This window comes from Amblyraja radiata, chromosome 3 (assembly GCF_010909765.2).
Source record: "Amblyraja radiata isolate CabotCenter1 chromosome 3, sAmbRad1.1.pri, whole genome shotgun sequence".
Lineage (NCBI taxonomy): Eukaryota > Metazoa > Chordata > Chondrichthyes > Rajiformes > Rajidae > Amblyraja > Amblyraja radiata.
In genome coordinates this window covers 93,601,071-93,613,489 of record NC_045958.1, presented here as the reverse complement: position 1 = coordinate 93,613,489, position 12,419 = coordinate 93,601,071, and the positions used below count along the sequence as shown (strand labels likewise).

Sequence of the window (12,419 nt, the reverse complement as noted above, 5' to 3'; positions counted from 1 at the left end):
AACCAATGTGCTTATTAATTCAGAATGCCAGTAAATCCTCTCTTAAATAAAGGTATTGAAACTCTGTTTAGTATTCCAGACATGCCTCATCAATACCCTGTGCAATTGTAACAATACTTCCCAACTTCTAAACTGCAATAGAGGGCCATTTGTCACCTTAATTACTCACCGCCCTTGCGTGATACCATTTTGAGAATCAGGCACCAGTCAACCTGTATTCTTTTGTTCTTCACTCTCCACCCATTTAGATAATCTGCCTTTTGATTCCTCCTATCAAAGTGCAAGGTCTTGCGCTTTCCCGCATTTTCCCTTCACTTGCCACATTTTTGCCCGTTCGATCTATCGATCAATATCATGTTGCAGTGCACTAATATCCTCATTGCAACATGCCTTTCCACCTATTTTCATGCCTTCAGCAAACCTGGATAGCTTGCGTTCTGCCCCCTCATCCAGGTAATGAATATAGATAATGAGTAATTGAGAGCCATGTGCTGATTGTCCACCAGTGAGATCCAAGATGGCACCGGAGCCAGGCGACCACTGCTCCCAGAAGAGGATCTACTGTCATACATTACAATTGCTCCATTCTTTTAAATCTTTAATATTTCAACAGCAGCATTTCACACTGCATATTGTACCTTGAGTACAGAAGTTGGGAAGTCTTTGTTACAGATACATAAGATGTTGGTGAGGCCACATGGTGAGAGGATTGTGTTCAGTTTTGGGCACCACATTATAGGAAAGATATTGTCAAGCTGGAAATGGTGCAGAGAAGATTTACAAGGATTTTGCCAGGATTTGAGAGCTTGAGCTATAGGGAGATGTTGATCAGGCTGGGACTCTATTCCTTGGAGCACAGGAGGATGAGGGGTGATCTTATAGAGGTGTACACAATCATGAAAGGAATAGATTGAGTAAACGCACAGAGTCTCTTGCTCACAGTAGCGGAATCGAGAACCAAAGGGCATAGGTTTAAGGTGAAGGGGGGAAGATTTAACAGGAACCTGACGGATAACTTTTTATACAAAGGGTGGTGGGTGTATGGAACGAGCTGCTGGAGGAAACCGGAGCACCTGGAGAAAGCCCACGGGGTCACAGGGAGAACATACAAACTCTGTATAGACTGCACCCGTAGTCAAGATCAAATCCGGGTCTCTGGCTTTGTGCTGCAGCAACTCGACAACAATGGCTACACTGTTATCTTGGAAGTAGAGCTACAGCTTGTGACACTTGTTACTGCAACTGAGGTCATGTAGAATTTGCCATGGTTGGACTTGGTTGTCATCATCTGGTCTCTTTCCCCAGCAATGCATCACGAGCCTGTGCAACAGCAGTTACAGTGAGCTGGGATTACAACTCATCATCGACCTCCTCAACTTGAAAAATAATTCTTACTGGTTAGTGAGGACTGAACTCTTAGAAACGCTGGCCGAGATGGACTTCAGGTAAGCTTGTTGTCTGACTGCTTCCAGTTGCTGGGAACAAGGCAATTTGCATTATTTGATAATCAAATAAAACATTTATATAAATGTCTGATCTGGTTAATAGAATACAGAACAATGCAATACAGGAACGGGCCCTTCAGCCACAATGTTTGTGCCAAACATGATGCAAGTTAAACTCATCTCCCTGTATGTGCTCTATTGTCAGAGTCTCCATCACAGGAAATAGACGATCGACTGACGTCTATTACAAACCCACTGACTCCCACAATTATCTCGACTACATTTCTTCCCACCCTGCTTCCTGCAAAGACTCTATCCCCTACTCCCAATTCCTCCTCCTATGCCGCATCTGCGCAAGGAGAAGTGTTCAATGCCAGGACATCCGAGATGTCCTAATTCTTTAGGGAATGGGAATTTCCCCTCTCCCATCATAGATGAGGCCCTCACTCTTGTCTCTTCGGTACCCCGCAGCTCCGCCCTTGCTCCCCCTCCACCTCCCCCTAGTCATAACAGAGTCAGAGCTCCCCAAGTCCTTACCTTCCACCCCATCACCCATCGCATACAACACATAATCCTCCGAAATTTCCGCCACTTCCAACGGGATCTCACCACTAGCTACAATTTCCCATTTCCGCCTTCCGCAGAGACCGTTCCCATTTGCAATTCCCTGGTTAACTCATCCCTTCCCACCCAAACCACCCCCCCCCCCCCCCCCCAGATACCTTCCCTTGCAACCACAGAAGATGCAACAACTGTCCCTATACATCCTTCCTCAACTCTGTCCAGGAACCCCTACAGTCCTTTCAGGTTAGGCAGAGGTTCACTTGCACCTCCAACCTTATCTACTGTATCCGTTGTTCACGATGTGGACTCCTATACATCGGCGAGACCAAACGTAGACTGGGCGATCGTTTTGCTTAACACTTTCGCTCAGCCTGCCTGAACCTACCTGATCTCCCGGTTGCTAAACGCTTTACTTCTCTTACCCATTCCCGCATAGACCTTTCTGTCCTAGGTCTCCTCCATTGTCAGAGTGAAGCTAAACGCATATTGGAGGAACAGAATCTCATATTTTGCTTGGGCAGCTTACAGCCCAGTGGTATGAATATTGATTTCTCTCACTTCAGGTAGCCCCGGCATTCCTTCTCTCGCTATCCCTCCCGTACCCAAGTCTCACTAGTTTCTCGTTTTCACCCAACGAACAGCTAATAATGGCATGTTTCCTTTATAATAGTTACTTTTTTGCATATCTTTTATTCATTGTTCTTGATCTCTCTATATCACCATCTATATCTCTCGCTTCCCTTATCCCTAATCAGACTGAGACAAAACCACCAGAAGAGAGAGTTTAATCATCTTAGCATTCCCGGGATGGCGAGACTGTCATATGCTGAGAGAATGGAGTGGCTGGGCTTGTATACACTAGAGGGGATCTCATTGAAACATATAAGGTTGTTAAGGGCTTGGACACGCTAGAGGCAGGAAACATGTTCCTGATGTTCAGCCATGATCATATTGAATGGCAGTGCAGGCTCGAAGGGCCGAATGGCCTACTCCTGCACCTATTTTCTGTGTTTCTGTGTATTACCATTTCTAGTGAGAGGTCTTCTGATGCCATCTATAAGGCACAAGGAGTCTGATTTTTTTGTCTCTGCAATTGGTCGGATGTGAGCAGTGCCAACAATTCTTAATGAGCTCAACACCATCAAGGACGAGCTGTTTTGGATCCACCATCCTAAGCATTAATTCCCTCTGCCAGTAGCACATATCGGCTGCAGTGTGTATCAACCATCCAACACCATTATGGAAGGACTTAGCGCCATGGAGTCATACAGCGTGGAAACAGACACTTTGGCCCAACATGCCATGCTAGTCATGCCATGTACGTTCTCATCCAAATCATTGATATAGATGACAAACTGCAATGCGCCCAGCACGGAACCCTGATGCATACCACTAATCACAGGCCTCTAGTCCGAAAGGCAAATTTCCACCATCACCCTCTGCTTTCTTCCATGAAGCCAATTTTCTATCCATTCAGCTATCTCTCCTTTGATCCCATGGGATTTAATCTCCCAGAGCAGCCTACCATGAGGAACCTTGTCGAATGCAAGAAGGACTTAACCAGAAGAGCTGCGGCATTTCACGAAGGCAGCTCACCATTACCTTCTCAAAGGCAGCTAATGATGAGCAGTGAATATTGGCCTTGACAACAATGCCCTGATCCAAAAATTAATCTTAAAAAAAAAGAAAATGTATTCAGCAGTCGATGAGGCGCTTTCAATGATTAACGTTGTAATGTAGGAAACCTGGTAGGCATGGCGCAGCAAAAATGATAATGAGCAGGTAAATCTGAGTTGGTGACATTTGTTAAAAGATCGGTATTAAAGCTCCATTAATACAGATCTCTTTACATATGTCACCAAATGATATTTATCTGCTCATTATCATTTATGCTGAGACATGAAGCTTTAAACCAGTGCTTTATTGGAATAGTGTCAGGGATCACTTGCATCCAACTGATCAAACACGTGGCCTTTGTTTAATGTTTCAATTAAAACCCATCACCTTCAAAAATACAGCACCCCTCTTGTATTTCAATGGCATCTCAACCTAAGAAGTTTTACAAGATGTAAAACTGTAAGACTTTCTCACTTCATTTATGTGATGTTGGCTTTGCAAGCTGATCCAGCATTTACAGTGCCCTCCATAATGTTTGGGACAAAGACCCATCACTTATTTATTTGCCTCTACTCCACAATTTGAGGTTTGTAATAGAAACAAAATTACATGTGGTTGAAGTGCACATTGTCAGATTTTATTAAAGGCCATTTTTATACATTTTGGTTTCACCATGTAGAAATTACAGCTGTGTTTATACATAGTCCCCCCATTTCAGGGCACCATAATGTTTGGGACACATGGCTTCGCAGGTGTTTGTAATTGCTCAGGTGTGTTTAATTGCCTCCTTAATGCAGGTATAAGAGAGCTCTCAGCACCTAGTCTTTCCTCTAGTCTTTCCATCACCTTTGGAAACTTTTATTGCTGTTTATCAACATGAGGACCAAAGTTGCGCCAATGAAAGTCAAATAAGCCATTAAGAGACTGAGAAACAAGAATAAAACAGTTAGAGACATCAGCCAAACCTTCGGCTTACCAAAATCAACTGTTTGGAACATCATTAAGAAGAAAGAGAGCACTAGTGAGCTTGCTAATCGCAAAGGGACTGGCAGGCCAGGGAAGACCTCCACAGCTGATGACAGAAGAATTCTCTCTAGAATAAAGAGAAATCTCCAAACACCTGTCTGACAGATCAGAAACACTCTTCAGGTGTTGATTTGTCAATGACCACTGTCCGCAGAAGACTTCTGTGTTTCATGAACAGAAATACAGAGGCTACACTGCAAGATGCAAACCACTGGTTAGCTGCAAAAATAGGATGGCCGGGTTACATTTTGCCAAGAAGTACTTAAAAGAACAACCACATTTCTGGAAAAAGGTCTTGTGCACATATGAGACGAAGATTAACTTATCAGAGTGTTGGCAAGAGCAAAGTATGGTAGAGAGAAGGAACTGCCCAAGATCCAAAGCATATCACCTCATCTGTGAAACACGGCGGTGGGAATGTTATGGCCTGGGCATGTATGGCTGCTGAAGGTACTGGTTCACTTATCTTCTTTGATGATATAACTGCTGATGGTAGTAGCATAATGAATTCTGAAATGTCTTGACATATCCTATCTGCTCAAGTACAAACAAATGCTTCAAAACTCATTGGCCGGTGGTTCATTCTACAGCAAGACAATGATCCCAAACATACTGCTAAAACAACAAAGGAGTTTTTCAAAGCTAAAAAATGGTCAATTCTTGAGTGGCCAAGTCAATCACCCGATCTGAACCCAATTGAGCATGCCTTTTATATGCTGAAAAGAAAACTGAAGTGGACTAGCCCCCCAAAACAAGCATAAGCTAAAGATGGCTGCAGTACAGGCCTGGCAGAGCATCACCAGAGAAGACACCCAGCAACTGGTGATGTCCATGAATCGCAGACTTCAAGCAGTTATTGCATGCAAAGGATGTGCAACAAAATACTAAACATGACTATTTTCATTAATATGAAATTGCTGTGCCCCAAACATTATGGTGTCCTGAAATGGGGGGACTATGTATAAACACTGCTGTAATTTCTACATGGTGAAACCAAAATGTATAAAAATGGCCTTTATTAAAATCTGACAATGTGCACTTTAACCACATGTGATTTTTTTTCTATTACAAATCTCAAATTGTGGAGTACAGATGCAAATAAATAAATGATGGGTCTTTGTCCCAAACATTATGGAGGGGACTGTAAGCTTGATGCACCCTGTAGATGGCAGAGTTATAGCCTTGAACCACTGCAGTCCCTAAGCTGTGGGTATACCCACAATGCTGTTAGGGAGGGAACTCCAGGACTTTGACCCCGTGACAGTGAGGGAACTGCATATAAAATTGTTCGGAGTCACAGACATACAACATGGAAACAGGTCCTTCGGCCCAACTTGCCCATGCCAACCATGATGCCTCATCTACACTAGTGCCACCTGCCTGCGTTTGGCCCACAATTCTCTAAACGCTTAACCTTTTTGGCAATTTGAGAAAGCTGTTCCCTTTGATTAATGAGTGGTAAATAGACATCTTTAAGATGATTTGGGGGCATGAACGGAGATGTCCGTGAAATTTTACCCATTGGTTTTGTTGTTTGGAATATACAACTGGAAAAAATGTAGGAAAAATCTTTAATAGATCTTCTAAAAATTGTCCTCTATAAAATGAAAAGTTAAATGTTGAGAGACAGAAACAGATGGGTTATAACTTGAGACCAGCTTCGGAGTGTTGGTATACCTTCTTGGCCAACCTTTATTTTGTGCCTGGTTGTTGACGTCACCGACAAGGCCAGACTTTATATGACCTAAATGGGACCCCTGATTACACCAGATAATGGTCAACTGAACCTTAAGTACCCCGCCTGAAGGCTCGTCGGACAACGTAACTAGGAGGGAGCTAGAGAGGTCGGGTGCTAGGAGTGGGTCAGTAGGGTGAAGCAGGGTAATGCCTCCAGCACCTTCAAGGTCGGCTGCAGGAGGTGCCCCCGGGATACAAAGAAGGCCGGACGAGGAGAGAGACGTCTGTTTGCGGGAACTGCTCCAGTACATCGAGCACATGGGCCAACCGGACCTTGGACTTTAAATAATGGCGCCAAAAACAGCAGCGATGGCATGAGTAATATATGCAAATAGAATTTCGCTGTGCAGTTGTACCTGTAACAAATAAAGCACCACCATTGAGCCACTCTAGAGGATCCAGAGTCACATTTAGGCCTACAGCCATACGTCCGAAAACTCCCACTCATCTGATCTCGGAAGCTAAGGAGGCTCAGGCTCTGTTAGTACTTGGATTGGAGACCGCCAAGGAATACCAGGTGCCGTAGGCTTGGGTGACGCAGTGGTAGAGTTGGTGCCTTACAGCGCCTGAGACCCGGGTTCGATCCTGACTACGGGTGCTGTCTATACGCACTGTCTATACGCATGGGTTTTCTCCGGGTGCTGTGGTTTCCTTTCCCATCCCAAAGAAGTTCAGGTACGTAGGTTAATTGGCCTATGTAAATTGTTCCTAGTGTGTAAGGTAGAACTAGTGTACGGGTGACCGCTGACTGGCACAGACTCGGTGGACCGAAGGGCCTTTTTCCACGCTGTATCTCTGAAACTAAAAACTAGTCTAGATGAAATGTTCAACGCTTGCTGTCCATGGTCCTTCCATTGAATGCTTCTCATGGATTATTTATCTACTCCAGGTAAAGATCTGACCAAAAAGTAGTCTGAAAGATAGGTTTTGAGATATCTGAATGATGGAGATGTGGAGTGGTATATTGAGGGGATTCCAGGGGCTAATAGTTATGCAACTGAGAGCACTTTCAACAATAATGGAACAGAGGAGAATTTGTCATTTGGAGGTGTGAGATATTTTTGGATCAGGTTGCAGAGGTAGTGAAGAGCAAGACTATGGAGCAGTTTGAATGCCGAGAATTAAGTAGTGATTATCCCATTAATATCCCATTATTAGAATTATCCAATTAACTGCCTGACCATTGCTGAGAAAATGAAGCTTTGTTCCAATGTTTCTTTAAACTGACCATTGATGATGCCTGTGCTTCTCAGGTTAGTAAGCTTCTTGGAACGGAAAACAGTGGACCTTCACAGGGGTCAACATCACTACACTGGGGTAAGTTTTCAGTCCTTTCTTGCAAGTAGTATTCTCTTCGATATGTTATATAAATGTATTTGGTATTGAAAAAGCTACTTTTATAACTACTAAACCAGGTTCGCTTCTTAATAAACAGACACCACACAAACTGTTTGGTAGACCAGTTCACAACTTTACTTATTATCGGCCGATGGAAGGGAGGGAGAACTCCAGTCAAGTGACCAATACTCCGTCCACTTCTCTGAACAACAGAATTACATTGCATTATATAGTGTTTCTTTGTCACCTTAGCACATTCCACAGACATTAGTCATGGTCAGAGGTACAGAAAAAGGCATCACATCAAAGGCCTTTTGTCACATGGTACAAGATAACATTGGCCATTTGGTTTACGACATTTTATCTTCACAGAGATCACCCTAGCTTTTTCGCTGCTTCCTCTCTGTCATTTGGTCCCTCATAAACATTGGCCATTTGGTTTACGGCATCTTACTTCAAAGATGTGACTAGCTGTTTCTTTCTCTGTCACTTCCTCACTTGGGAGACAATGTTATAGGATTTATTATCTCACACACCCGCAACCTGAGGCAAGCCTAATTTGAGACTAAATATAAGCTGTAAACTAGCCCAGAAGCCAATTTAATATCTTCTTATATTTTAACTAAAATTCAGCTTCATCAGTATGTTATCTTTTAGTCTGTAAATTGCATCACAATACGCCAGTCAGCGTGGCTGCTAACGGCTATGTTTTATTTTTTATAAGAACCTTCTCCCACCTTTGTTTTTTAATTCAGTCACCATGAACCTTTCCGTTCTCCCACTCATTTATCGAGTTTTCCCTTAAATCAGTCAACGCTGTTCATTCTGGAAGCAAGATACTGCAGATGTTGGCTTATTTTTTTTTAAAAGACCCACAAAGTGCTGGAGTAACTCGGTGGGTCAGGCAGCATTTCGGGAGAATATGGATAGGTGACGTTTCGGGTCAGAAACCGATTCTAATTGTTCGGGGTCAAGATATTCAGAATTTTCAGTTTACCTTACTGACTTAGTGCAGCACAGTGGTGCAGTGGTAGAGTTGCTGCCTTACAGCGCCAGAAACCCCGGTTTGATCCTGACCACGGGTGCTCTTTGTACGGAGTTTATACATTCTCCTTGTGACTGCGTGGGTTTTCTCCGGGTGCTCCCGTTTTCTCCCACACTCCAAAGACGTACAAGTTAATTGGCTTTAGCAGAATTGTAAATTGTTCCTTGTGTGTCGGATAATGCCAGTGTACGGGGTGATCGCTGCTCAACCTGTTTCCGTGCTGTAGCTCTAAAGTCTAAAGGCTGACATCGGGTAATTCAAAGTTGTCTTTCTGCTATGAAATTTACATATTTAGGGATTATCAATATAAAATGCTAAATAGAATGAGGAATTCACAAGAAACTTTTTTTACGACTGGAGCAGTTAGAATGACACCCGCGACCTCAAGAAGTGATTGAAATGAATGATGCAATTAGGGGGAAGAAGGAATAGAAGACAAGAATACAAGAAAATAGCAGTAGGAATCGGCCATCCATTCATTCGAGCCTGCCCTGCCATTCAGTTATCATGCCTGATGTCCCCCATCCATGCCTCTTCTCTGCCATGACATTATTCTGAAAGTTTTGAATGAAGAACAATGGGCAAGGCCTTTCAGCAAGAGGCTATATCTTTGTATTGCATTTATCAAAATCTTAGCAGAAGTAAACTTGAATTTGTCCTCTTCCAAGATTATTGACTAAGTGCTAGAAGGTATGATTAGTTTGGAACATGGCAAGCATGTGTGGCTCCTTCAGTATTATACGGTTTCTATAGTTGTTAAGAAGAACGACCTTGCGATTTGAGGAGCTTAAACATTTGTGATATATCTGTGCTCTCTACATCTATTGTGATGAAATAAGTTTTACCTGCCTGTATTGCGAGTCTTTATGGCTGTTTTAAAATGCACTTGAATACAAGTGTCGCTTCTTGCCTATTTAATCCAAATCAATTTGGATATCAAATTGGGTGGCACATTGGCACAGCAGTAGAGTTGCCGCCAGAGACTTTGGTTTGATCCTGATGACAGTTGTCTGTACGGAGTTTGTACATTCTCCTTGTGACCGCATGGGGTTTTTTCCGGGTGCTCTGGTTTCCTCCCACATTCCAAAACCTTGCAGGTTTGGAAGTTAATTGGCCATCTGTAAATTGTGTGTAGGATAGTGCGAGTGTACGGGGTGATCGTTGGTCAGCGCAGACTCGGTGGGAGGAAGGGCCTGTGTCCACATGGTATCTCTAAACTAAACTAAACTGATTTGTTTTGAAGATGCTGAAACTTCAGGAGCGAGCCATCAATAATGTCATCATTAATCTACTGGGAGATGAGGATCCACGGGTACGGCATGTGGCGGCCACAACCCTCGTTAGGTAATGATTGAGATGGCCGCAATGAGCCATAAGATGTGGAAGAGGCATTCTCCCATACAATTGCCGAGAGACCTGCTCATACAAAACAATGTGCACTTTCCCATCTCTTTGCTACAAATCTGTTAAATACCAATTCCTCCTGAGTTGCATCTGATGACATCCAACTCCACCTCCCCACCACTTATGAACCCCCCTTCTCCGCTATATCTAAATTGTTCACCAAGTAGTTAGTTTAGTTTATTATCACGTGTACAGTGATAAGCTGTTTTTGCGTACTACGTTGTATTGCGTAAGACAATACATGATTACAATTGAGCCATCCACAGTGTACAGATACAGGATAAAGGGAATAATGTATAGTGCAAGTACTGGAGAGACTGATAATTCCTCCAACTAATTATTGGGAATACTGAAGCCATTATCTTTGATCACTAATATGAACATTGTTTCAGAGCTGTATGTATCTTTAATGTAGCAGGACAGGTTGATAAAGCTGTATTTAAATAAAATATTGCATCTGTTATTTAAGGAATGGTTTTGCAAAATCAAGCAGGTGCTTTTAAATCTGAACAAACTGGTCAAACCAAAATTAAATGTGATAACCTTATTTTCAGAGTATGTTTAGTCTAAAGGGTGCACAAGAGCATCACTAGGATGAGAAGTCAAAAATCAGGTACTTTACTTCCGTATGTGTTTAACTTTTCTTCTCTTGCATTTGCAGGCTTATCCCTCGATTATTTTTTGACTGTGATCAGGGGCAGTCGGATCCTGTGGTAGCAGTAGCCAGAGATCAAAGCAGTGCCTACCTGCAGCTTCTCATGCATGAGACCCAATCTACTTCTCACTTTGCAGTGAGTGCGATCACCAGGTATTTGACACACACTGAAGACTGAGGAATGATGTGTTGGCATTGGAGAGAGTCCAGAGGAGGTTTACGAGAATGATCCCAGGAAGGATCTGGTTAACATATGATGAGCGTTTGACGGCACTGGGCCTGTACTCGCTGAAGTTTAGCAGGATGAGGGAGGACCTCATTGAAACTTACCAAATAGCGAAAAGCCTGGGTGGAGAGGATGTTTCCACTAGTGGGAGAGTCTAGGACCTATAGCCTCAGAATAAAAAGATGTACCTTTAGAAAGGATATAAGGAGGAAATTCTTTAATCAAAGGGTGGTAAATCTGTGGAATTCATTGCCACAGAAAGCAGTGGAGGCCAAGTCAATGGATATTTTTAAGGCAGACATTGACAGAGTTTTGATTAGTAAAGGTGTCAGGAGTCATGGGGAGAGGGCAGGAGAATGGGATTTAGATGGAAAGATAGGTCAGCCATGATTAAATGGGGGAGTGGAATTGATGAGCCGAATGGCGTAATTCTGTTCCTATAACATATGAACCAATGACTGCCCTAAATAGTTGCATTCCCATTAGTTTTGCTTTAAGCCGTGCAGGCTCAACTCTGCAGCTAAGCTTTCTGAACACCTCAGCTTCATCTGTCTTCCCTCATCGCAATGTTAAAACTTACATCTTTAACCAGAACTGCAGATGCTGATTTACAAGAAATAAACAGAGTGCTGGAGTAACTTAGCTGGTCAGGCAGCAGCTCTGGAGAATGTGAATAGGTAACGTTTGGGTTGGGACCCTTCTTTCCACAAAAAAAAGACACAAAACGCTGCTCAAGCACTTTGTATCTTTAACCGTGATTTGGGTACTCTGCTATAATATTTCCTCCTGTTGCTCAGTGCCAATTACTAGCTAATAATGTTCCTCTGCAGGGTCATGGGCTCCACGTTAGTCTGCGTTTAATTTGCACGTATTGTATAAGTGAAGGAGGAGTGACATAGAGCCTATGGAGAACAGTCCAGCATTGGAACAGGCCCTTTGGCCCACAATACCTGTAATGGACATGATGTCATGTTAAACTAATTCTCTTTGTCCGCGTGATCCACATCACTCCATTCCTTGAACACCCATGTGCTTACCTAAACACAATGAAAATGGCGCCAAAATTGGCAACTCTGTTTACTGTTTCAGTGTACTACTGCTATACACTTATACTGTGGCACCATGTTACAGGAAAGATGTTGTCAACCTGGAAAGGTTATACAAAGGGTGGTGAGTACATGGAACAAGCTGCCGGAGGAGGTAGTTGCGCAGGTACTATCGCGACGTTTAAGAAACATTTATACAGGTGCATGGAGAGGACAGGTTTAGAGGGATATGGGCCAAAAATAGATGGGAGGGACTAGTGTAGTTGGGACATGTTGGTCAGGTTGGGCAAGTTGGGCCGAAGGGCCTGTTTCCACT

The 12,419-nt window shown here is 43.2% G+C and overlaps 1 protein-coding gene across 5 annotated transcripts in view; it reads left to right on the top strand.

The window, feature by feature from the left end:
* The window catches only part of htt (huntingtin), a 214,299-nt gene that overhangs the window by 87,643 nt on the left and 114,237 nt on the right, over positions 1–12,419 (top strand). For all 5 annotated transcript variants that reach the window (XM_033018340.1, XM_033018344.1, XM_033018343.1 and 2 more), the window contains 4 exons: positions 1,306–1,445; positions 7,643–7,706; positions 10,016–10,116; positions 10,838–10,984. In XM_033018340.1, coding sequence (XP_032874231.1) covers positions 1,306–1,445; positions 7,643–7,706; positions 10,016–10,116; positions 10,838–10,984 — 452 coding nt within the window. The remainder of the gene's footprint in view (positions 1–1,305; positions 1,446–7,642; positions 7,707–10,015; positions 10,117–10,837; positions 10,985–12,419) is intronic.